Consider the following 27,613-nt stretch of genomic DNA (forward strand, 5'->3'; position numbering starts at 1 on the left):
AATGTCAAGATAACTCTTGTGATTAATGTTCCTACTTGAGAGAGAGATCAGAGTTTTGTCTAGTGGCAGTTTTGACTTGCCATAAAGCTCAGAGCGTTAATATGTCTGATGCACAGAACGCGTACCGTACAGATTACATTTGTGTTTTATGTGGATAGCTATGAGGATTCTTGCATTTGTCACAGAGATCCTTTGTTACAGCAGTTCCTCAGATAAAACCCTAATATAGAACAGTTACTGTTATGAACTGTGTTCATACTGCATAAAATAGGTTAGGACAGTATGTCTTTCCCCAGTCTTTCATTATATATTCCTAATGTTGCTAAATAGGGTGAGTGTGGGTAGATATACATTCTTCTCAGTAAAGCCATCTTTTGCCAGTGCTTTAAAACAAATGTAATGTATGTGGGTAGATATACATTATTGTTATTAAAGCGAGCCTTTACCAGAGCTTTAAAATAAATGAAATGTATGTGAGAGGGGGGCTCTGGAGAGATGAGGGGCACTTTTGGCTGGTGGTAATGAGGGAATCTGAAGAGAAGATCATGGGGTGGGCCAAAAATGATTGTTGCAGCATGCCCACCAGCGTTAAAGCCGTCCCTGCCTACCATCCACATCCAATTGAAATCCAAAGATACACCCATACCACCATTCCATTACACTGGAAAGTGGGTATTTTAATGGTGTGCAACTTCACTTTCCACCACCAACCCAAAATGTTCTTCTTCCAGTTTAGGAGAGAGCACTCTACATACATATATGCTGTTCTACCCTTGATTACAGTGCTACCCTAATTTTAGCTGGATCCCTTCAAAGTGTTGTGCAGCCATTTTAGTTATAGCTCCATACACGTTATTTTAGCAAACTAGGCCTGCCGCTGTGCACTTTAACCTAGATATATTTTATTCAGCTTCGTTTATTATGTTTACAATAGCCACATTTGTGGTCTTGTTTTATTTCTCTCTTTCTAGCTGTTCTTTGCCTAGGTCAGCACCGCGTTCTTAAACAAGACATTTCTTTCACTCTGTGCTTTTCTCAAGGCTGCAGTGAGATAGGTTGCTACTAAACGTGGTAAAGCTTTGTCTCTAGTGTTCATAGAAACATACACATCCTTCCGTAGTAACATTTTCTCAGAACATCAGCTGTTTTCTTATAAAAATACTTCTCTGTCCCATACACGTTAAAGGAAGATTCCAGCAGATAACCATGACAGTATGCTGATTGCTGAGTGCTTCGCTACAGCTGCTTATGTAGACTACAGGCCTCTTGCTCAGGTATGAGGGATGATGTCTTCTCAGGGAAACCTGAAGGGCAGAACTAGAGCTTAACATGCTGTGCTCTAACATAGCCTAGGTATGAATTATTTTAATTATTCTAGTGGCAATATGGTAGTGTTATTTTTATGCTTTAATCTCCTTGTCACAATTTTAATCCTGTCATGCTTCATCGTCCTAGTTATTGCAGTACATGCTTTAATATCTAAGATACAGTTGCTTCATTAAAACCTTATTGAAATATATAGTGCCTCTGATTGTCTTTTTATATGTCAGATTAATGTAACTGAGAGAAACGGATGCGATCTGAGTGACCATGATTTCCCTGTGTCATGCGCTCGGCTGACCAATCATCCCTGCTCTTGGATGGAGATGAGGCACTGCTAGTTAGCTGGAGCAAAAGCCGGATTCGGCCAACAGGTGTCACCTGTAGTGGGTTCAGACTCAGTCTCCCACAGTGCAAGTGATTCTGCTGCTCCCAAATCCAGTAGTCTCATTAGAATAATGAGAGCCTATGCAACAAAAGCTAATACATTTATCAGTTGAACAGTGACAGGATGAATGAAAGCTTGAATAAATAATGTTATTTTTAATTTAAAGGCATTCAGAGTCCAATGGCAGCCTACAAGCAAGAGTTTTTATTCAATGGATGGCAGCCTCCTCCAGTCCGTGGTGACAGAAGAAGCCCATACAATATCTCTAACTTTGAAATCGTCCATTGGCGCTAATATCACATCCAGGTTTGCACAATGATCTTTCTGCTGATTTCTGTTTACTTTACTCTATCTGGCTTTCTACTTTTTAACAACTGAGAAGTTTTTTTAGAAATTATTAATTTATCATTTCAATTTGTATACTCTTTCTCATTAGCCCACTGCTGTTTTGGGAAGGGACCAGCTTTGGGAAGGGACCACCCCCATTGGCATGGCTGCTTTTAGTTTCAGCTGTTTGGCTCCAGAACAGGTGGCCAGCAGTTAAAACTTGTCCAGAGAGATATTGAGAGGTACATAAGAGGGATCATCGAATGCAAGAAATTACCTTTAGGGAACAAAAGATGAGGAAAATGCTTAGACAACACCCCCAAGCCATTGGATTTATTTCTGGGTAGTTTTCTTCCTTAATTTCTTCCATTACCTCTGCCAAATTACATAATGTCCAAGTCATAGCTCGTTTGGAACTTCAAAGCGGGGCGGGGGAGCAGGAAGCTGTCACAGTTTATGAAAAAAGGGCTAAATGCTTGACTGCATAACGTGCAAGTTTTGGATGAAATTGCTATTCACTAATTACCACAACGGCAAAGTGTGCCTATTTGCACGTATACATTTTTCACCTGATTCCTAGTTACACCTCTGCGGAGCAGAAACGAATAATTAAGAATTATGTGCAGTTCTTCGTGACTTAACTCAATCTAGAACAACTCAAATCGGAACTTCATGCAGCATAGATGAATATGTTGCTTCAGGTTTTCATGGAGGAAAACGTGTGTTCGGTGGACAGTTTGCACTTGATTTGTAATCCCAATTAAGGCGCAAATAGGAGTTTTTTTTTTAAAAACATGATTTGCTTTGTATTTTGAACCAGGACGTAAGTGGAGTCTATAGAGTTGCAGCAGAAGTGTTGCAGCAAGTTTGGTCTGGGGATCATTAGCAGCATACTAAAAACTATAGATGGGTTGAGAGGAGAAGGCTATTCTTTTATACATTCTTCCATTGTTATATGCATACAAACACCAAGTTTGGCAACCCCATGACTGATCAGAAATAATAAACCCTAGGAGTCTTTGTTAAAAGGCCGAGGACCCCCAACCCTCCTATGGTGGCTTGCTTCATCATACTGTCCTCTCTTCATTCAGAACACACCATCCATCTGAATGGGCCCACTCTTAAAAGTGATATGTAGAGACAGGGTCCTATATATGATGATATTATCTAGTTGTTAGCATAGTAAATTATTCTGAGTACCACTGATCATTGAAAAAAAATGTTGTTCGTAGACATTTTTGCTTCTGCATCTAAGTGGTCAACATGTTTCTGCCTTCTAACAACCTCAGATGAGTCAATGGCCTACATCGGCACTGGTGACAAAAAGGGGAATACTCTCAATCAAAGTTTCCCTGAAATGCAAAATTCCCTGAATGTAGGGACTAATTGATCTAATTGACTCGCAGAGGAAGCAAGTAAGTGCTTACCCATACCCAAACTCCAAAGGACTGTAACCACTGATAAACCCTTGTTCTGCTGTCAGTCTTTTAGGGTTAACTCCTTGACCTTATATCTACTCTTTGATTCTAATGTGTTACTGGTTGTTTATACTCGTTCTTTCTATGATTATTATCTGCTATCATGCATTTGGATGTGAGTGCATTTGGCTATAGTCACCAGTTCTGTACATCCTCAGCTGGCAAATGTACTTTTCCCTGTTTGCTGGTACACAATAATCCTAATAATATATTAAAATCAATTGTTCATTTGTAAAATAAAAATACAAAGCGATGTTATGTGACAGCCAGAGATGCCGACTTTAGAACTATGAAACTAGGTTCTAGTTATTGGCTTAACATCCTATGATTCTAACCAAAAAAAATCAATCTGACCGTGTGTAATGTAAAGCTTTCTAGTGCCCTTGGGCCGAGTTTGTGCGATAAAAAACTACAAAACAATAAGTACAAGGAAACTTTTCCTTACGATGTGGCTGATGGTGCTGTTGAACGCTACTTTTGCCTAATACCAAAGCTTACTATATTTGATTCAACCTCATGCCTCTTTCTTCCTTCACCCCACTTTTCCAATCTCTCCATCTCACACGTGTCTTTTTCATGTATGCTTTCTTACTTTGTCACTATTTTCCTGTCTCTCTCTCTCTCTCTTCCTCCTCCTCCTTTCTCTATTTTCTGCTGTGTTTTTGTACAGGTCAAAGTCAAATGATGAAAAGCCCCATTCTCAAAACAGGCGTGCGTGTGCTCGCTGCTTGCAATCTGCAAAACACCAGCACCAGCACAGATTAAGCACTGATTGGCTGTTTGTGTAGCACAAGGAAAATACGTAGAGGTTTTGGTTTCCTTTTCAGACAGAAGCTCGACCTTGTGTCAGTGCTGCCGGGCCCTAAAGAGATGCTGGGACAGACCATGCAGGAAGTGCTTTCCACTCTACCGGGTAAATACCATGCGACTGACATCATTGGCCAACCTTTGAAGACAACATGCCAGCATTGCCCCTCAGTAAGTGCTGTACACCTGAACATTTGATATATTATTCTTCACTTAGTCTGCTTTCCAAGCAGTTAGATGGTCTTATAAATACACAACTAATATTGTATCCCAGCATAAAACAATCAACTCTTGAGAAATATCATTCTGCTATGCAGACAAAAACCGGTTATCTTGGCACTTGAATCAGTCAGTAGATATGTGCAGCGCTGCTTATCACCTACCAGGGTATCCTGGTGCTTGCAGAGTGCAATTGGCTTAGTCAAAGAAGCAGGTCTGGGAGGAGAAGGCGTGTCCTCTGCTGGTGCTTCTGTGGATGTGGGAGAGTGGGCGATTGATGGGGAGGTTGATCTGAGTAGTCTGGCTGGTTGGTGGGAGTTCAATCTGTGGTTGATATAGGCAGGTCCCAGGTTTTTTGAAGGGCTTTGCATGTGGGGGTCAGTAGATTGAATAGGCATCTTTTCTTTACTGGGAGCCAATGGAGTTCCTTGAGGTGGAGGGAGTTGTGGGCCCAGCAGGGGAGGTCGAGGAAGAGTCTGGCATTGGCATCTTGAACGGCCTGTAGTCTCTTGAGAAGGTTTGTAGAGATCTCGTAATAAAAGGGCGTTGCCATAGTCCAGTCTGCTAGTGACTAGGGCATGTGGGACAAAGAGTCTGATGTTGGTGAGGAGCCACTTGAAGATCGTGCATAGCATGCGCAGAGTGAAGAAGAGGCGGACGAGACAGCATTGACCTGGATTTCATAGTTAGTTTGCTGTTGCGTGATCGGACAGGGAGGGTGCTGATCCTAGTTCTGCAGGCCACCAAAAATCGTTCAAGGGGGTAGAGTTTTTGTCAAAAATCAGAACTTCTTTTTTGCTGGTGTTGAGTTTCAGGCAGTTCTCTCTCATCCAGTTGGTGACGTTTGTTATTCAACTATGTAATCTGGCTTTGGTGTTGGTGGGGGTTCTTGGAGTTGAGTGTATGAGAGGATGTTGAGCCCGTGGGATATGACGATGTCAGCCAAGGGTGTCATGTCGGTTTTGAAGAGGGTGGGGCTGAGAAATGAGGTCAGAGGCAACCCACAGATGATGTACTTGGGTTTGGAGGTGAAAGGGAATAGGCAACTTTCTGGGTTCTTCCGGTGACGAAGGAGGCATTATATCTGAGGTGGTTTCATTGGATACCTATGTGTAGTCTGGTGATAAACGTGTGGTGGGCTACTCAATCAATCACTCAATCATATCATTTTTAAAGCGCTGTCACCCTAATGGTATCTGGACGCTGAGGGTGCTGTATCTCTGTGGAAAAGCCACGTCTTGAGTCTCCTTCTGAAGTCCACCAAGGGGGGAGCTGTTCAGAGGTGGAGAGGCAGGCTGTTCCAGGCCTTGGCTGCTGTGTAGAAGGAGTGGCCTCCGCTGCAGCTGCGATGGTTGTGGAAGTTATGTTCAAGGTTTAGTGAGGCGGAGTGTAGGTGTAGAAGCTCAGTCAATGATTGATGTAGGATGGCCCTAGGTTGTGGGGAGCCTTGCATGTGAGTGTGACGATTTTGAATTGGCATGTCTTCTGAATGGGGAGCCAGTGGAGGTTCCTCAGGTGTGGGGTGATGCTTGAGTGCTTGGGGATGTTGAGAAGGAGTCTGGTTGTGGTGTTCTGTGGAGTCTGGAGCCTTTTAAGTGGCTTGGAGGACTCTCCAGTGTATAGAGTGTTGCCATGGCCGTGGCGGCTTGTGACCAGGGTGTGAGTGACTGTCTTGCTGGTGTAGGTAGGGATCCATTTCAAGATTCGATGGAGCAAACAGACGATGTAGAAGCTGGAGGAGATGACTGATTTTACTTGTTGATTCATGGATAATTGGCAGTTGAGGCTGATGCCAGGGTTTTATGCATGGTCTGATGGAGAGGGCGTTGGTCTGAGTTCTGCTGGCTACCATCTGTGGTCCCATATAGAGGTGTTCTTCCCGAAGATCAGGACTTCAGCTTTGTCAGTGTTTAGTTTGAGGCAGCTGTTTTTCATCCATGTTGCTACATTGGTCATGACATTGCAGAAGTTGCATTGGCATTGGGGGGGATCCTCATTGAGTGAGAGGATTAGTTGAGTGTCGTCGGCGTATGAGACTATATTGAGTCCGTAGGATCTGACAATGTCTGCAAGGGGGGTCATGTGGAGGTTGGACAAGGTTGGTCTGAAGGAGGATCCTATGGGTGCACCACAGTTGATGCTCTTGGGTGTAGAAGTGAAGGGAGAAAGGTGGATGCTCTGAGTGAGAAGAAAGAGGTGACCCAATTAAGGGCTTTTTGTTGAATGCATATGTTGTGTAGTCTTTTGAGGAGAGAGTGATGGGAGACTGTATTGAATGATACTGAGAGGTCCAGAAGGACTAGAGCTGCTGACTCTCCTCAGTCGAGGATGAACTTGATGTCGTCAATGGTGGCGATCAGTGCAGTCTCTGTGCTTTGGTTGGCCTGGAATCCTGATTGTGAGGTGTCGAGCAGTGGTTTCGTTCGAGGTAGTCAGTGAGCTGTTGGTTGATGGCTTTCTCAAGCCCCTTGGATTGGAAGGGGAGCCGGGAGATAGGGCTGTAGTTTTTGAGGTCGCAGGGGTAGGTGGAGAGTTTCTTTAGGATGGAGTCTGACCCCTGGGCACTTCCATTCATCCAGGAAGGCTGCAGGGGAGATGGAGGTGTTCAGGACGCAGGTTAGTTCTGTGCTAATAATTTGTCTCTGAGGTTAAAAAGCCAGTGGGGGCAGGGGGCAGTGTGTGCCCCAGAGTGAATGGATGACATGATGGCTGTGGTGGTCTGTGTGGTAATCTGGGACCACAAGTTTATCATTTGGCTGGTGTTCGCTGCTTCAGAGATGTTGTCTAGGCTGGAGGTGGAGGGTTGGGGGTCGAAATTATTGTGTATGGTGGTGATCTTCCTGTGGAAGTAGTCTGAGAGGGTGTTGCAGAACTCCTGGAATGGGTGGTTGGTGGTCTCTGTGGATATCAGATTAGAGAATTCCTTGATCATTCTGAAGAGGTCTTCCGTGTGGTTGGCTGCAGTGTCAATGCAGGCAGTGATTGCTGCTCTTTTTGCTGCCTTGATGTGGTGGTGGTATGTAGGAGGCTGGTCTGGTTTGTAGTGGCTACCAAAGGTACTACGCCTTATACCAGGTCCAGTTATCCCTTATTAGTGAAATGTAGTCAGTGTCTAGAAGCCAGGCTGTCTAGAGGTAGCCGTGGGCAGAGCAGCCAAGGCTGAACTAGGAGACATGCAAAGCTCTTGAAGTACCACTGTAGTCACACAGTACTCACACACATGAAATACTCAGTATACAAAAATAAAGGTACTTTATTTTAGTGACTCAATGCCGGAAATACCTTAGAGTCTATACTCCCTTAGGAGGTAAGTATTATACACAATATTTACACTAGTAATCAAAAACAGGTAGGTACACAGTCAGAAAAGAGTGCAAATAGTGAAAATCACAATAGATTGCAATGGGCCTAGGGGGAACACAACCATATAGTAAAATAGTGGAATGTGAAAGTCGGTTTCCCGCTTAGGCAAGTGTGTGTAGAGGGGCTCTGGGAGTGTAAGAAAACACCAAAGGTAAGTAAAATACACCACCCCAGAGCCCAGGAAAACAGGAGTAAAACACAGCAAATTTCCTACACACTAGAAGTCGTGATAGAAGATTATGCAAAGACCAGAATAGCCTGCAAGACACCAACAATGGATTCTCAGAGCTGAAGACCTGTAGAAGAAAGGGACCAAGTCCAAGAACCTATGAAGAGTCCACGTAGAACAGGAGCCCCTTCTAACCCAGATAAAGGTGCAAATGGAGAACCACCGGTGAGAAGACAAAATCAGTAATGCACCAGAGAAGACAGATGCAGGGTCCTGGTTGGTGCAGGAGATGTCCCACACCAGATGGATGAATGCAGGCTGGTTTGCATCGCTGGATTCCTCCAACAAGCCTTGGCTCACACAAAACATGCGGTTGGCGGAAAATGGCGCTGCCCTGGACCAGGAGGGACCTCATAGCCTCTACCCAGGAGGAGGAGACGGATGGGGCTCTCAGCAACTCAGAGATCCCTCAGAAGACCAGGCAGTGTGCACAAGAGTCCCACAGCATGGAGACAAGGAAGGTACAAATGGAGGCCCATGCAGTACGACTCAAAGGATGCCCATGCCACCGGAGAACCACTCTGGAAGCTGTGCATTGCACGGGGTACTGTCCTGCGTGGGGAGGCAAGCTCTTACCGCCACATAAGTTGGACAGCAGGACCTTGGGACTGTCGGGGTCACTTTAGTCCACCACCCATGTTGTTGATCCACGCTCGTCATCTGAAGAGGACGGTCGTGCTGCAGAGAGGTTCCTGCTGAAGCATGGAAGTGACTCCGTCACTCCACAGGAGATTCCTTCTGTTCTTCTGGTGCAGGCTGAAGACAGGCAGTTATCGGCGGATGCACAACCTGGATACTGTTGCAGTTGCTGGCAGGAGCCGAAGGTACAAGGCTGCAGAAGTTGTCCTTGCTTCTTTGTTGCAAGTTGTAGAGTTCTTGGAGCGGTCAGCGGCTGGTCCGTCGGTAGAAGATGAAGGAAAGGATTCAGAGGAGTCCTGCTGGAGTCTTGCAATCCGAATCTGAAGAAACACCCAGAGGAGATACCCTAAATAGCCCTGAGAGGGGGATTGGTCACCTAACCAGGTAAGCACCTATTAGAAGGGGTCTCTGACGTCACCTGCTGGCACTGGCCACTTAGATGCTTCCAGAGTGCCCCACCACCTTGGAATCCAAGATGGCAAAACCCAATGACACTCTGGAGGAGCTCTGGACACCACCCCTAAAGTGGTGATGGACAGGGGAGTGGTCACTCCCCTTTCCTGTGTCCAGTTTCGTTCCAGAGCAGGGGCTGGGAGTCCCTGAACCGGTGTAGACTGGATTGTGCAAGGAGGGCCCCATCTGTGCCCTTCAAAGCATTTCCAGAGGCTCTGGGAGGTTACCCCTCCCATGCCTGTAACACCTGTTTCCAAAGGGAGAGAGTGATTGTAGTTAAAAATCCTCTTTAATAGTAAAGTCAGATTTTTAGTTACAATTTTGAAAATTCCATCTTTAGAAAGTTGTCATTTTCCTGCCCTAGCTTCTTCGTTCCTGCATCTTGTCCTACATCACATGCCTGGGTGTAGTTGGCAGTTAGATTTTGTTTATTCCTCCGAGACAGCCACACATTAGAGGGATTAGGTGTGCCTGGCTTGGCCATCAACTGGCAGTATGGGGGTGTGTGCGGACGTGGGCACAGTCCCATTTGTAACTGAATAGGCTGTGCTTTGCCTTCACAGAAATCACTTGTCACCCTGCATTGTTCATGCAGCCTGCTTTGATCCAGGGAAGGAGAGTCAGGAAACTTCAAGCACTGGTAACAGAATTCTCTAGAAACTTCTACTTCAAAGAGGTATAAAAATAGGACCCTCAGACCCACTCTTCAGTTTACTTTCTGGACCTGCGGAAGGACTCTCAAAAGACTTCCTTCTGCTGTGGGCTACTGTGTCCTCCACAAGACTGCTTTGCTGCACCTGGAAGGACTGATTTGCTGCCTGGAGACTGCCTTGAACATTCAGTGGCCTGCTCTTCTGCTTGAGCCCTGTTTCATCACTTGAACCCAGGACTACCAGAGTGACTCCAAGGGGTACTTGGATGGCCTCCTGATCAGAGCCTCAGGAACAGAAAAGGCTCCAACCTTCTTGAACCCACCCCTGGACGCAGCCTGAGTGAGACCTAAACCCCCAAGTTGTGCCCCTCCAGTCCTGGTACCTTGGTTGTGGTGTTAAAAGTTGCCAGATATCCAAAATCCGGAACTTGGGACTTAGAATTTTTTGGGCTAAAAATTGTTCTGAGTACTGAGAGAAGGCCAGAACCAAACTGCTTGTCTGTCTGCCCAAGGTGCATTGCCAGTCAGCCTGACTTCAGAGCAGCTCCCGCTACATTCTTCTCCTCAGCAGCAAATCCTGTTCAGCAGTCCTTCATCAAAGGGATATCCTTTCTTGTGGAACTCTCTTGGGTGTCAGCCTCTAGCCTCGTCCGACTGGAGATTTTTGACATCCAAAAAAGAATGGGCATAGAAATCTTCACCATAACTTCATCCAGCCACTCCCTGACAATGGCCGCTCCCTGTTCAGACACCGCCAGCAGCCTTGACCTGCTGAAATTTACCTTCTCATAAGTTTTTTAACAGATTTTTCTTCTAAGTCCGAAGGTAAGTGTCGACCGGGCCCAATGCACTTCTTGTATCCTACTTGTGCTCAATTGCGGCTGGTCATATTTTTTGTCTTTGGCCTGTACTAGATGTTCGCAGTTGGTGCTTTGATCTTTTAGGTGCAGGTTTTTACTCTAAAGTATAAAAATTCATCACTCTAGTTCTTCTGATTGGATTTTTGTCACTTTGGTGTCAAATAACATTAAAATGTACTCTATTTTTCTAAATTGGTGTGGGATTTTGCTTATTTCATGTTTTCACTTTGTTACTATTTGTGTGTTGCATAAGTACTTTACACATTGCAGAAATGGAAAATGATCAGTAAGCACAATGAACATCACCTCCCCTTTGTCCCACAGTATGTAATTCCAAAGAAGCTTTGTGCACTTGCTATAAGTCCCTGCTGCTCAAGGGTGCGATCTGAGGCCACAATTTGGAAAAGTACATATAGTGGTGCACCAACAGTAAATATTAATGTCAGAGTCCAAAATGTAGAATGTTCCATATCTTCTTTATTGTGCCTGTACATATGTGCTTGTCAGTGTGCCCGTGTCTGTAGATTATTTCTTTATTGCCAGTGCAGGAGATAGCAGTTTCTCAAACACTCAATAATGAAATAATGGCAGGTTACATGCCATTGATTCTGAGACGTAGTTATGCTCCATGAGAGTGAACTCGTAATAGAATGCAAATTGTGCTTGTGAGACTTTGTACAGCAGTGTGTTAGCTTTAGAAAAACCTCAAGATCATATATCATGGCTGTTCAGTATGGAATAAGGGTACGGTCCAGTTCAAATGTAGTATACCTACTAGCAATAACTTGTCTATCTATTTTTGTGCTGTTGCTCATGCTCGAATGATTCTGGCTAGACACTGGCTGATGGCCAAGGTTCCTAACCTGTTGCTCTGGTGGCATGAATTCATCAACATGGGCTCTTTTGAATGCCTAATTATTGACAACGATGAGTGGCAATACCATCTGAGATGTATATAAGTGCCATTTATGGTATTCCTTGCTTATGAATGTCTGGGCACGACCAATAACCCCCTTTGGCTTTGTCTTCTTTTTCGTTCTTTCCATGATTATCGTATTGTATTGTTGATACATCGTAGCATATCTAGATGATGGGGTTGATTTCCTATTTTCTCATGGCTATCTGATGGATATTTATTTCTTCTTGTATTATTGTACTTTACTTATAACCTCAATAAAAAAAGTATGAGTAGTGAGTATTATTATTTCTTTGAAAGGGCAGATAATTGGATAAGTCATGGAATGAAATTTTCCATTAGTGTCCTGGCACAAAAATTATTTGCTCCACACTATTAATTTATTTTAATTTTGCATGTCACTTCATGGTCTCATGGTATGAAAGTAAAAGCCCAATACGATAGTGTTGTGGATGAAAGTCAGTCTGAGTAAAGCCTAATTAAAGGATGACCTCTTATGGAAGCTGCTCTATCAGTCTGGGTGTAACACAGGGGATATGTAGAATGTCGTCTGGAATGTCCTACCTGAAAGCCTAAAAAACAAAAGACGTTAAGGTGCTAGGTCCTTGTTGTAGGACATGTCTTGTAAGGCTGAAGTTTCATATTTTGGTAATACCAGACCTAATGCTGTATGGGGGCTGGTAGGACAGGAGCATATCTAAAATGGACAGGACTGAAGCAGAGCTGGTGCTTGTGGGAAAGAAGCGTAGCCTGAGCTGACAGAACTGGAACTGACAGAATGAGATCAGAGCTAAACATGGTAGGACAGGAGCAGTCCTGGAACTTGAGGGACTGAAGCATAGCTTGATCAAAGCTAGAGTAAAGAGTACCATGCAAGGACGAGCAGGAGGAGTTGTAACACAATTTTACACTGATCAAATGCCTCAAGGGTCAAGGATCTTCGCTCAGCCCCATGCTCTTCAACGTTTACATGGCCCCCCTCGCCAACATCGCACGAACCCACCACATCAACATAGTTTCCTACGCAGACGAAATTCAGCTCATCCTCCCCCTCACGAAAGACCCTACAACTGCAAAGAACAACCTCCACAATGGACTTCACGCCATCGCCAGCTGGATGGAGTCAAGCCACCTCAACTTAAACACAGACAAGACAGAAATCCTCATCTTGGGCACCAACCCCTCAACTTGGAATGACTCCTGGTGGCCCACGTCCCTAGGAACAGCGCCCTCACCCACCACCCACGCACGCAACCTAGGCTTCATCTTGGACTCCACACTCAGCATGACTCAGCAGGTCAATGCCATCTCCTCTTCCTGCTACAACACTCTCCGCGTGCTCCGCAAAATCTTCAAGTGGATTCCTGTTGAAACCAGGAACACTGTCACCCACGCCGATTGGACTACGGAAACGCCCTATATGCAGGAATAACAACCAAACTCCTAACAAAACTGCAAAGAATCCAGAAAGCATCTGCCCGCCTCATTCTGGACATCCCATGCCGTGACCACATTTCCCCCCCACCTCAGAGACCTTCACAGGCTACCAGTGTCAAAGAGGATCACCTTCAAACTCCTCATCCACGCACACAAGGCCCTCCACAACACAGGCCCAGCCTACCTCAAAGACAGACTCACCTTCCACACCCCCACCCGCAATCTTCGCTCCGCCAGCCTCGCCCTCGCCTCCATCCCCCGCACCCGCCGCACCACCGCTGGAGGAAGATCCTTCTCTCACCTAGCTGCCAAGACCTGGAACTTCCTACCCCTCCACCTTTGCAAGACCCAAGACCTCTTGACATTCAGGAAACGCCTCAAGACATGGCTCTACGACCAGTAGCTCCCCCCCCCCCCAGCGCCTTGAGACCCTAACGGGTGATTAGTGCGCTCTATAAATCCTTGATTGATTGATTGATTGATAATATACTAGTGGAATAAAAAGCACCTGACAGAAAGAGTGTGGTGTCAGAACAGGAAGCATCCAACAGGAAGGAGGGGTGGTCTTACTGAAATGATGTTCACGTGTGGTGATAATTTTTTAATGGAGATTGTGTTTGATGTCCAGAAAGCAGTTTTACTAAAGTGGAGTTGAACTAATCTTCCTTATGAACCAAACCCTGGTCAGTTATGGGGAGTATGCATTGTAGTCTGGAATATTGAGTAGGGAATACCCTTTTACTTTAATATAATGTGTAGCCAAATATTGATGACAAAAATATCTACAGGTAAGTACACATAGGATAATATAGATGTACTATTGTTAACTCCATATCTACATCGCTTGCAATATTTATATCCGATAGAGACTTTTAGTTGCAGATTCCTTACCTTAGAATTTCCCCCAGGCGTCAGACTGGATCCAGAGATTTTTCTACAAGCAGTACCCTTGTGCACCTTCAAGTGATGTTTGATCGACTCCTCGTCCGTCGTTGGCGTCGTAGTCGCTGTGATGATGTCGTATGTAGACACCACTACAGTTCGCTGACGTCATTTCTTTTGTTTCCGCGCCAGCCTGTGTGCAGATTCCGAGAAGAGCTACCCTCTGTCACTTTTTGACTGACTTTTCAGACCTTTTGTCGAAGATTTTTGACTACTTGGTGCATTGTGATGTCTTCCCATAAAACCAGATTCAAGCTGTGTTACTCCTGTCACTGTATGATGTTGGTGATGGATCCGCATCTTGTGTGCTTGTGGTGTCTGGAGCACAATCATGACCTGATATCGCGCTCCGAGTGCCAGGCCATGAACCCGAAGATTTTGAGGGAGCGGTCTCTAAAGCTCATGGCGGCCTCGCGCTCGGCTCCGTGTTGCTCCTGATCTCACTCGAGAGGTTGGTCATGAGAATGCACACGGAGCCATCACCACTCATCTTGTTCCACTCCAAGTCCCAGGGACATTTGGATCACAAGAAGAATTAGAAGAACAAGCATTCTTCGACTTCACCCTATCGCTCAGACGATGAGATGCAGTAGGAGCATCCTCCATCAAGGCCTCTGTCCTCGGAGCCTTGTTCTGGGTCGGCTCTGCCCCTCCCCTACTTCCCAGGAGCTGGAACCACCGCTGCCCAACTCAGAGAGTTTTATGAGGCCATGTGCCTCTTATTTGGGCCTGTGACGCCCTCAGGCCCAGTAGGGTCGGCGGGGGCCCGTTTGTGTTCTGCACCAGTGGCTTTGCCCTTGGCAATGGAAGGCACCCCAGGATCTGTTACCAGATCTGAGCCAATGCCAGTTGTGCCTTTGCGACCTTCCCTTGCGCCAGTACAGAAGTCAACACTCCTGACATCAGATGGGCCCACAATTGAAGTTGACTCCATACTCATTCCCGACTCTGACATGGAGCCAGAATGACACCGCCCGATGTCGATTCCGACTTTGACGAGGACCTTCTTCCCCAGGTTGTACCCTGACCCTTATGCCTATCAGTATGAGTATGGTGAGAGTATGGAGGGGTCTCTTGACCCTCTGGAATACCAGCTTGAAGACCCTTATTTGGGCTGGGCTCAGGAATTGGGTGATGCCAGTGGTCTGGACGCCTTCCCTGACTCTGGCATGCTTTATCCCCCTACCGTTGCTATGGAGGAGGGAGCTTTGTACTCAATGGTGATGTGAAGAGTGGCTGAGGTCCTGGGCTTTGAGCTGCCTTCAGTGGCGGTCAGAACTAACCTCCTGACTGAGGTGCTTCAGCCTGGGGCTTCCACATGTGATCCCCTATTGGCCTTCAGTGAAGTCTTCACTGATGTCCTGCTGGGGGCATGGTCTAAACCCAGCACAGGGGCCCTTCTCAACAGGACAATTCCTCTCCACCATAGGCCTGCGCCTAACGGCCCTAACTTCCTGACCCAGCATCCTACTCCTGAGAGCTTAGTCATTCAGGCTTCTTCCTCTTCTAGCGCATTCCCTTCCATACCCCTGGGCAGGGAATCAAAAAGACTGGACTAACTTGGGAAGAAAATGTTTCCTTCCTACAGTCTGGCGTTGCGATCTGTGAACACTACATGGCTTTTGGGCTGCTACACCCATACTTTATGGTATATAGTTGTGCAGCTGCTGCCACAGTTCCCAGAGTAGGCCCGGACCTTTATCTCCCAAGCTGTTGCTGACGGGAGAGATGCAGTCACGTTCACGATTCAATGTGAACTGGACACCACCGACTCACTGGACAGATTAGGTGCGTCAACAGTGGCCCTTCGGTGCCACGTTTGGTTGAGGACATCTACCTTTTTTTGGGGATGTCCAGCAATCGCTTATGGACATGCCCTTTGATGGCACCCATCTCTTCAGAGACAAAGCAGACTCAGAACTCAAGCACTTTAAGGAGTCCCTCGCAGCTGCTCCTCACCCCCCTCAGTCTGCTTTTCCCCCATTTGTGGCTACTGAAGGGGCAACCAACCGTGTCCATTTCCCCCCAGTCAGCGGTGCCACGCATGCTGGCCAGCTTCTGCATGTCCGAGGACACGGGATCCATCGTCACCGTGGATCAGGCAGCCAGCGGTTAGTCCAGTACACCACCCCCTGCTGCAGCCTCCAAACCTTCCTAGTCCCTCATCCCATTGCGGACCAGTTGGAGGCAGGGTTTGCCATCACCTGCCCCATTGGGAATCCATCACGATAGACAGGTGGGTTTTGCAAACTGTCCAAAGGTGCTACTCCCTCTCCTTTCCTGCCATGCCACCATCCTACAATCAGATGACAGAGGATCACTTGACACTTCTACGCAAGAAGGTTACGGCTATTTTGGCCAATGGAGCCATAGAGAGGGTCCCTGTGCCAGAAGTAGGTTGTGGTTGTTATTCCTGCTACTTTCTGTTACCAAAAAAGGTTGTCCTATCCTAGACCTCGAGTCCCTTAATCTCTTCCTCAGGAAGTTCAAAATGCTCACTCTGGCTCAGGTGCTTTCTGCCCTGGACCCTGGAGTTTGGATGGTAGGGTTGGACCTGCAAGATTCCTATTTTCATATTCCTATCCTGCCTGCCAGCAGACATTACTTGAGATTTGTGGTAGGACACGAGCACTTTCAGTTCACAGTCCTCCCCTTCGGCTTTACCTGCGCCCCTCGGATGTTCACGAAAGTGATGGCAGTGGTCGCAGCTCGTCCGCACCGGCTAAGGGCTTCAGTATTCCCCTATCTCGATGACTGGCTGTTGAAGGCAGGCTCGCCCCAGGCTGTTGTCTCTCCAGACACCGGCGGACCTTCTGCCTTTGCTGGGGTTCACTATAAAAGTTCTGAAGTCACACCTGACTCCTTCTTATATGCTCCCTTTCACCTTAGCTGTTCTGGACACAGTGCATTTTTGGGCTTTTCCTCTCAATCGGCGAGTCCAGGATTTTCATGCTATGATACTAATGTTTCAGCCTCTATCCTGGGTTTCAGTGAGAATGACTCTAAGGCTGCTGGGCCTCATAGCCTCCTGCATCCTGCTGGTCACAAATTGCTGATGGCATATGCAGACTCTGCAGTGGGACCTGAAATTCCAGTGGGTGCAGCATCAGGCAAATCTCACCAACATGATCCAGATATTGGATGGAACTGCTCAGGTCTGCAGAGGTGTCTAACGAACCCGAGATTGGTTCAGATGCAGATCCCTCTCCCTTTCACAAGCAGATCAGACAGTGATGATAGATGCATCACTCCTGGGATGGTGTGGCCGCATGGGTGAGGCGGAGATCAGAGGCATCTGGTCTCCGACGTAGTACGGGCTCCACATCAATCTTCTGGAGCTCAGGATGATCAAGCTTGTGTTGAAAGAATTCCTTCCCTCTCTCCAAGGGAAAGTGGTGCTGATGTTCACGGACAACACCACTCCCATGTGGTACTGCAACAAGCAGGGTGGAGTGGGGTTGTGGACCCTATGTCAAAAGGCCCTGAGTCTCCAGACATGGCTGGAAGTTCTAGGCATATCCCTGGTGGTTTAATATCTGGCTGGCTCTCTGAACACCAGAGCAGATGAACTCAGCTATCTATGCATGGTCGATCAAGAATGGCGTCTCCATCCAGAGGTGGCACAAGGTCTCCTTCAGCACTGGAGAGAGCCTTGATTAGATCATTCACATCCGCAAAGAATGTGCAGTGTCCGCTGTGTTGGGCATTGGAGTTTTCAAGGCGGCATTCGCTCGTCGAGGCTTATTGTCTGGAGTGGAACTCAGGCCTCCTGTACGCCTTTCTGCCAGTACCACTTCTGCCCAGAGTATTAAAAGAAGTTCAAGAACAACTGGGCCCAAGTAATTCTTGTGGCTCCAGACTGGGCACGGAGAGTATGGTATCTGGGTTTCTGAGTATGGCCATCGATTCTCTACTCAGACTACCTTTGCTGGAGGATCTACTGTCGCAGCAGCAGGTGAGGGTTCTCTACCCAAACCTGTCCAGTGTCTGCCTTCTTTGTGTGGAGATTGAGTGGTGGCAGTAGACAGCTTTCGACCTTCGTCCCAAAGTTTGTGATGTTATTTTGGCAGCTGAGCTTCCCTCCACCAAAACGGTGTACGCCTGTTGTTGGCATAAATTTGTTGCATGATGTACCATCAAAGCTCTTGATCCCCTTTCTGCACCTCTGTCTCAGGTTCTTTTGTTTATTCTCTCTCTTGCCCAGCAGGTCTCTGCTTTGGGCACCATTGAGGGTTATCTGTCTGCCATCTCTGCCTTCCTTAGACTTCCTTATCAACCCTTCCTGTTTACCCACATGTTTCCGCCTACCCCGTTCATAATGCCCCAGTGGGATTTGAACCTGGTACTTACTTTCCTCATGTGTGCTCATTTTGAGCCTCTTCACATTTGTTCTCTTCGGCTCCTCACCTTAAAAACAGCCTTCCCTGTGGCCATCACTTCTGCACAGAGAGTGATTGAGCTAAAAGCTCTTACTTCAAAGCCACCCCTTCATCTCTGTCCATCCTGACAAAGCGGTGCTTTGTACTAGGGCAATTTTCCTAACCAATGTGGTCACGCCCTTTCATGTAGACCAATCTATTACTTAGCCTAATTTTTACATGCCCCCTATTCTTCTCATGAGGAGGAGAGAATCCACTGTCTTGATCCAAAAAGAGCGTTGGCTTTCTACCTCAATCATACCAAAGACTCCCAGGTGGATGATCAACTTTTTGTGGGTTATGTGAGTGCAAACAAAAGACCGGCGGAGAAGAAGAGAACCATCTCTAGATGGGTTGTTCTCTGTATCAAAACATGCTATGCTTTGGCTTAAAAGCAACCCACTCAACCAGAGCAACAGCTACAACCACTACGTTAGCACGCGGAGTTCCAGTCCTGGACACCTGTCAGGCAGCAAAGTGGGCGTCACTGCACATGTTTATTAGACACTACTGCTTGGTAGTCAGGTCCACAGGGACGGCTATTTTTTCCATCGGTCCTGTAGCACTTCCTACTATGATCTTGGTACGCAGACCCACCTCTGGGAATGGTATTGCTTGGGTATCTATTCTAAGGTAAGGAATTTGCAACTAGAAGTCTCTATCAGATTAACAAGGTACTTACCTTCGATAACTAATTATCTGGTAAATGCAAATTCTAGTTGCAGATTCCATACCGACCCACCCATCCTCCCTGCTCTGTGAACTGATTTCTAGTGACAGGGACACCCTTTAAGGGCGCTAGTTCTGTTATTTCCCATTCTGGGGTTAGCAAAAAGTGCATGGGTGCTGTTTGTTAACCTGATTTGCATCAGGTTTTACCCGACTAAAACAAGATGAGCAAAAACTACCTGTACGTGTAATTGGTGCCTAAATTGTGATAACAAGTCTGGCGCAAATAGGAGTTTGCGCCAGATTTGTTATTTGTATACCGAAGAGAATACGATCCTAAGCATCATATTAACAGTTTTCGAATATATTTTCTAAATTAATATATTTTAAACTATTAGATTTACTTGACTGTGATAGCAGCTGTTGTAAATGTACATCCCATGTGTTGGGTGGTTTGTTTTACCATCTAGTAATTGGCTGAGTTTTACACTGTGCTTTGTGTGACAGTGAATTTGGATTTCACATTTTTCAGTATTTATAATCTGTTTATTGCACTGTTTTCAGTTGATAACCTATTTGAAGAAGTCAGGGAAGCAACAAATGAGAATCAACCTCTCCAAGCCATTGTCAACCAGGCGCTTTCATATGTTTGTGCAAATGTTGCGCCATGCCAAAAAAAGAGATATCCTTCAGCTTCTACAGAAATCATCAGGGGACATGGTGTAAGTAAAGCCATTGTTTTTCTGTGTATCATTGGGCACATTTGATGAAACTGGTGGTTGCGCTGAAATAAAAGTTACTTTTTTTGTGACAGAAACCATTCTTACGTTGAAAGGATTGGTTGCCTCTTATGCTTATTTTTGGTGCAGTGACCAACTCCCTCCACTGAAATGTATTCTCAAGTCGCACATCTGAAAGGGAAGTACTGACAGAATTGCTAGTCACTGGTAAGGTTTCTCCTGGCCTTCAGAGTGGACCATCTGCAGAGAGATTTGCAGATCTGTAAAAATCAACAGATTTGCCAGTCTTGTTGTGGGCCTGATTCACAAGGATGGACCAGAACAGAGAATAACCAAGAACTGCTATAGTCTCTGCACGTGGTCTGGAAAACAACAACAACCAACTTTAGACAATGAAAGAAGCAAGACTATTAGAGTAAAAGTAAGCATGGGGAGTATCAGAAATTTGAACATATAATAAGTATGTAGCATTTTATTTAGGGTGAGAAGGAGTCTATATTTCATAACCTGCTGATTTACTAGAAATGTAAGACACCAAAAGTGTCTAATAAAACTTCATAGGTTAACAATTCTGAGCTCACTCTTCATGGAGTCAGTGTTCAGAGTTCATGACTGCTGTAAGGAATGGGCTCGGACTCATATAGGTCTCTTAGATTGTTTGCTTTTTGGACAAAATGGTGTTTTCAGCTCTGCTCTCAGTGTGTCACACTTACTGTAAGCTCTGGTAAAATTTATTTAGGTGCTATACACCAGAAGCCCATTTTAAGGTCTGCTGCTGTCTTTTTACAATGTATAACTGGATGTTATCTACACTTACATGGCAAACCAGAAAATCATACCACCCGGTCTTCTCTCACTCACATCAGAATTGTTCTAAATTTTGTGTCTACCCACTGATAACCGTTACCGCAAATTTCATCTAGCTGATCCATTGTCCATCTGAAAATCAGTCTTATTTCGGTGTCAAATACCCTTCAGACATGCCAAACAGTATAATATCTGAATACATATTCAAACTACATTCTTTCAGGATAAGTGCCTGAACAACTAATTACTAGTTGAAGTTAACAAATTGAAGTGGGTCGCAATCCCACCTAACTCATGGATATTAATGAGGTCAATTGCAACTCCCTTTGATTGCTTGCCATCAGAGAGGAAGACCACCATGCCTGTGATTACCTTTCAATAAAGTAACCTTTAAAAAAAAAATGTATCCCTTAAAAGAGACGGTGCTGCATTAAAAAAGGTTTGTTTGAGAGCTGACAGTGTGGTAGCCCTACCCACTGCCTACTACCCAACAAACATTTTTTTATCTTCACAAGGGCTGTGTTAAGGTTACTACTTCACTTTGGTACATGCCTTATCAGCCCAAGTTGGGAGTTGATAATTTTTCAATGATTCGCTACTGGATTTTGGTTCCAAAACATGAATACATCCCATATTGATTTACTATTTGAAACAAATAGCCACACCACGCCCGTTCCAAAATAGCGATTCAGAATGGAGTCATAAAGCTATTTTTTTAGTTGGTAAAAATTTACTGACTCCTAAAATGGCTTTAGTACATAGTAAAACACTTTTTGTGTATTACTTTTAAACTTCTAGGGCTCTACAAACAGAAGGTGTATGACTGGCAAAAACATGCCCAGCAGGACAACTAATTTACAGAGGTTTATTTTCTGTAATTAACTTGTTTCTTTTATTTTGTCAAGTCTTCTTTTCTCACTTTGCACTCATGTTTTCTTTTTTTTTGTGCTCGTGGGCACTGCTCTCAAAAGATGACGATGATGAAGTAACATTGTGTTCGATGGCATCTGTTGCTGCAGATACACATGTTGTGCACAGTCCGCCATCTGGTGTTGGGTCGGAGTGTTACAAGTTGTTTTTCTTCGAAGAAGTCTTTCGAGTCACGAGACCGAGGGACTCCTCCTCTTTGCTTCCATTGCGCATGGGCGTCGGCTCCATCTTAGATTGTTTTTTTTCCGCCCTCGGGTTCGGACGTGTTCCTTTTCGCTCTGGGTTTCGGGACGGAAAGATAGTCAAAACTTCGAAAAATTACGTCGGTATTGTTTCGCTCGGGATCGGGATAGTTGGAATCGACACCGAATCGTGAAGAGCTCCGGTAGCCCTTCGGGGTAATTTCGATCCCCCGTCGGGGCCTGGTCGGCCCGACCACGTGTAACATCGACACCGATGGAACGGACCCCGTTCCGATTCTGTCCTAAATGCCACAATAAATATCCATATACGGACCAACATTTGGTCTGTAACTTGTGCCTGTCACCCGAGCACAAAGAAGAAACTTGTGAGGCCTGTCGTGCGTTCCGGTCCCGAAAAATCTCCGTGACCGTCAAGCCAGAAGACTACAGATGGCATCCACGCCGACAGAACACCGAGAGTTCGAGGAACAAGGAGAAGAGGAGGAAGCCTTCTCCGTCCATGACTCGGACTCGGATGAATTCGACGTCGACGAAACTGTGAGTAGGACGTCGAAAAGCACACAGCACAAGAAAACAGACAAGGGCCAGGGGACGCCACTGCCAACCGGCCATGGCTCAACCCATAAAGGTGACCGTCCGTCGGCACCGAAAAAGGCCGAACTGGTGCCCTGATCGTCCGACTCGGGTCGAGACACAGGCACGCAACATTCTCGGGACCGAGAAAGTGTTGCCGAAAAAGATCGACGCCGAGAAGGCGGAGCCGACGCTGCTCGACGCAGAGACAGCGGCACCGAGGATGATCGACGCCGAGAAGGCTCGACTCCGAAAAAGAAGAGATTCGCCTCGGAGCCGAAAACAAAAAAGGACACAGTTTCGGTGCCAAAACAATCACCAACCGAAACCACTACCGGCTCATATTCAGAGGAACATTCATTGTCCTCTCAAATGCGTAAGCACAGGTTTGAGGAGGAGCTACAGACTACCGATGTAGACCATACACAAAAGAGGATCTTCATCCAGAGTGGCACTGGGAAGATTAGCACTCTTCCACCAATCAAGAGGAAAAGGAGAATAGAGTTCCAAACTGAACTACTAACACCACAAGCAAAGGTGGCAAAGAAAGCAACTCCGCCACCCTCTCCTCCACCTGTAACTCAAATTTCACCGGCACAAACTCCGTCACATTCACCGGCTCACACCACCATGAGCCAAGATGACCAAGATGCTTGGGACCTATACGACGCACCAGTGTCAGACAATAGCCCAGAGTCATACCCTACCAAGCCATCACCACCCGAGGACAGCACAGCATATGCGCAGGTGGTGGCTAGGGCAGCAGAATTCCACAACGTGTCGTTACACACAGAACCTGTCGAGGATGACTTCCTTTTTAATACCCTCTCCTCCACCCATAGCAACTACCAAAGCCTGCCTCTGCTTCCGGGAATGCTAAGGCACGCGAAGCAAATCTTCAAAGACCCCGTCAAGAGTAGAGCAATCACTCCAAGGGTAGAGAAGAAATATAAAGCACCTCCCACAGACCCTGCTTTTATCACCTCTCAACTGCCACCAGACTCAGTCGTGGTAGGAGCAGCTCGCAAAAGAGCCAATTCACACACATCGGGCGATGCACCACCCCCGGATAAGGAAAGCCGAAAATTCGACACAGCTGGGAAAAGAGTCGCTGTACAAGCTGCCAGCCAGTGGCGCATCGCCAACTCTCAGGCGCTCCTAGCGCGCTATGACAGAGCCCATTGGGATGAGATGCAGCATCTCATCGAGCATCTCCCCAAGGAATTTCAGAAGCGGGCAAAACAAGTGGTTGAGGAGGGACAAAACATCTCCAATAACCAAATACGCTCCTCCATGGATGCAGCGGACACAGCTGCAAGAACAATAAACACTGCAGTTACCATCAGAAGGCACGCATGGTTGCGCACATCTGGCTTTAAGCCAGAAATACAGCAAGCAGTACTCAATATGCCGTTCAACGAACAACTGTTTGGACCAGAGGTTGACACGGCGATTGAGAAGCTGAAAAAGGACACTGACACAGCCAAAGCCATGGGCGCGCTCTACTCCCCGCAGAGCAGAGGCACTTTCGGCACCTTCCGTAAAACAACATTCAGAGGAGGGTTTCGGGGTCAGGCCACACAAGCCAGCACCTCACAATCAACACCGTCTACCTTCCAGGGACAGTACCAAAGGGGAGGTTTTCCGGGCCAGTACAGAGGAGGACAATTCCCGAGAAACCGGGGGAAATTTCAAAGCCCCAAAACACCAACAACCAAACAGTGACTTACAGGTCACTCAGCCCCTCCACATAACACCAGTGGGGGGAAGACTAAGTCAGTTTTATCAATCATGGGTGAATATAACAACAGACACTTGGGTCTTAGCAATTATCCAACATGGTTATTGCATAGAATTTCTACAGATCCCTCCAAATGTCCCACCCAAAACACAAAAAATTTCAAAACAGCATTTAGACCTCCTAGAAATAGAAGTTCAAGCACCACTGCAAAAAGAAGCGATAGAACTGGTACCATGTACAGAAATAAACACAGGAGTCTATTCATGGTATTTTCTAATACCCAAAAAGGACAAAACACTGAGGCCAATCTTAGATCTCAGAATACTAAACACCTACATCAAATCAGACCACTTTCACATGGTCACACTACAAGAAGTGTTACCACTGCTAAAGCAACAAGATTACATGACAACCTTAGATCTCAAAGACGCGTATTTCCACATACCGATACATCCTTCGCACAGGAAATACCTAAGGTTTGTATTCAAGGGAATACACTATCAATTCAAAGTCTTACCGTTCGGTATAACAACCGCACCAAGGGTGTTTACCAAATGCCTAGCAGTAGTAGCTGCACACATCAGAAGACAGCAAATACACGTATTCCCGTATCTAGACGATTGGCTAATCAAGACCAACTCGCTAACAAAATGTTCACAACACACAGAGTATGTCATACAAACCCTCTACAAACTCGGGTTCTCCCTCAACTACACAAAATCAAACATTGTGCCGTGCAAAATACAGCACTACTTAGGAGCGGTAATCAACACAACAAAAGGATTAGCCACTCCGAGTCCACAGAGGGTTCAAAATTTTCACAAGGTCATACAGGCCATGTATCAAACACTAAAAATACAGGTAAAAGTAGTTTTAAAACTCCTAGGCATGATGTCCTCATGCATAGCCATTGTCCCAAACGCAAGACTGCACATGAGGCCCTTACAACAGTGCCTAGCATCACATTGGTCACATGCACAGGGTCACCTTCTAGATCTGGTGTTGATAGACCGCCAAACATACATCTCGCTTCTATGGTGGAACAGTACAAATTTAAACAAAGGGCGGCCGTTCCAAGACCCAGTGCCACAATACATAATAACAACAGATGCTTCCATGACAGGGTGGGGAGCACACCTCGATCACCACAGCATCCAAGGACAATGGGACGTACATCAAACAAAACTGCATATAAATCACCTCGAATTACTAGCAGTATTCCTGGCGCTAAAAGCATTTCAACCCATCATAGCCCACAAATACGTTCTTGTCAAAACAGACAACATGACAACAATGTATTACCTAAACAAGCAAGGGGGAACTCACTCGACACAGCTATGTCTCCTAGCTCAAAAGATTTGGCAATGGGCAATTCACAACCACATTCGCCTAATTGCTCAGTTTATTCCAGGGATCCAAAATCAACTAGCAGACAATCTCTCTCGAGATCACCAACAAGTCCACGAATGGGAGATTCACCCCCAAATCCTAAACACTTACTTCAAAATTTGGGGTACACCGCAAACAGACCTATTTGCCACAAAGGAGAACGCAAAATGCCGAAACTTCGCATCCAGGTACCCACACAGACAGTCCCAAGGCAATGCCCTATGGATGAACTGGTCAGGGAAATTTGCATACGCTTTTCCCCCTCTCCCTCTCCTTCCATATCTAGTAAACAAATTGAGTCAAAACAAACTCAAACTCATATTAATAGCTCCAACATGGGCAAGACAACCTTGGTACACAACACTACTAGACCTGTCAGTAGTACCACACGTCAAGTTACCCAACAGGCCAGATCTGTTAACACAACACAAACAGCAGATCAGGCATCCAAACCCAGCATCGCTCAATCTAGCAATCTGGCTCCTGAAATCCTAGAATTCGGACATTTAAACCTCACTCAAGAATGTATGGAAGTCATAAAACAAGCTAGAAGGCAATCCACTAGACACTGCTATGCAAGCAAATGGAAAAGGTTTGTTTGCTACTGCCATAACAATCAAGTTCATCCATTACACGCATCCCCAAAAGATGTAGTGGGATACTTACTACACTTACAAAAGTCAAATCTAGCCTTCTCTTCCATAAAAATACACCTTGCAGCAATATCTGCATACCTGCAGACTACTCATTCGACTTCACTGTTCAGGATACCCGTCATTAAAGCATTTATGGAGGGCCTACGAAGAATAATACCACCAAGAACACCACCAGTTCCTTCATGGAACCTTAACATCGTCTTGACAAGACTCATGGGACCACCTTTTGAACCCATGCATTCTTGTGAAATACAAATCTTAACCTGGAAAGTTGCATTTCTCATTGCAATCACATCTCTAAGAAGAGTAGGTGAAATTCAGGCATTTACAATACAAGAACCTTTTATCCAAATACACAAAAATAAGGTTGTACTAAGAACCAATCCTAAATTCCTACCAAAGGTTATTTCACCGTTCCACTTAAATCAAACGGTAGAGTTACCAGTGTTCTTCCCACAGCCAGACTCAGTAGCTGAAAGGGCACTACATACATTAGATGTCAAAAGAGCACTAATGTACTACATCGACAGAACAAAAGAAGTTAGGAAAACAAAACAACTGTTTATTGCATTTCAAAAACCTCATACAGGAAACCCAATATCAAAACAAGGTATAGCCAGATGGATAGTTAAATGCATCCAAACCTGCTATCTTAAAGCAAAGAGACAACTGCCCATTACACCAAGGGCACACTCAACCAGGAAAAAAGGCGCTAGCATGGCATTCCTAGGAAATATTCCAATGCACGAAATATGTAAGGCAGCCACATGGTCCACGCCTCACACATTTACTAAACACTACTGTGTAGACGTGCTATCCGCACAACAGGCCACAGTAGGTCAAGCCGTACTGAGAACTTTGTTTCAGACTACTTCCACTCCTACAGGCTGAGCCACCGCTTTTGGGGAGATAACTGCTTACTAGTCTATGCACAACATGTGTATCTGCAGCAACAGATGCCATCGAACTGAAAATGTCACTTACCCAGTGTACATCTGTTCGTGGCATTGGTCGCTGCAGATTCACATGTGCCCACCCGCCTCCCCGGGAGCCTGTAGCCGTCGGAAGTTATCTTCAACATCTGTACATTTGTATATATATATATTACTTAACCTTAATTTGTACATACTTATTCATTCCATTGCATGGGCACTATTACTAACACACACAACTCCTACCTCACCCTCTGCGGGGAAAACAATCTAAGATGGAGCCGACGCCCATGCGCAATGGAAGCAAAGAGGAGGAGTCCCTCGGTCTCGTGACTCGAAAGACTTCTTCGAAGAAAAACAACTTGTAACACTCCGACCCAACACCAGATGGCAGACTGTGCACAACATGTGAATCTGCAGCGACCAATGCCACGAACAGATGTACACTGGGTAAGTGACATTTTCATTCTTTCTTATGTGTAATTTTCGAAATTATGCTTTAACACATAATCATGCAGTCCCCTC

The 27,613-nt window shown here is 45.8% G+C and overlaps 1 protein-coding gene across 1 annotated transcript in view; it reads left to right on the top strand.

Annotated features, from left to right (window-relative positions):
• The window catches only part of LOC138300801 (microsomal triglyceride transfer protein-like), a 498,282-nt gene that overhangs the window by 226,169 nt on the left and 244,500 nt on the right, over positions 1 to 27,613 (top strand). Inside the window, exons 7-9 of the mRNA XM_069240573.1 lie at positions 1,875 to 2,014; positions 4,341 to 4,491; positions 19,682 to 19,839. Coding sequence (XP_069096674.1) covers positions 1,875 to 2,014; positions 4,341 to 4,491; positions 19,682 to 19,839 — 449 coding nt within the window. The remainder of the gene's footprint in view (positions 1 to 1,874; positions 2,015 to 4,340; positions 4,492 to 19,681; positions 19,840 to 27,613) is intronic.

This window comes from Pleurodeles waltl, chromosome 6 (assembly GCF_031143425.1).
Source record: "Pleurodeles waltl isolate 20211129_DDA chromosome 6, aPleWal1.hap1.20221129, whole genome shotgun sequence".
NCBI lineage: Eukaryota > Metazoa > Chordata > Amphibia > Caudata > Salamandridae > Pleurodeles > Pleurodeles waltl.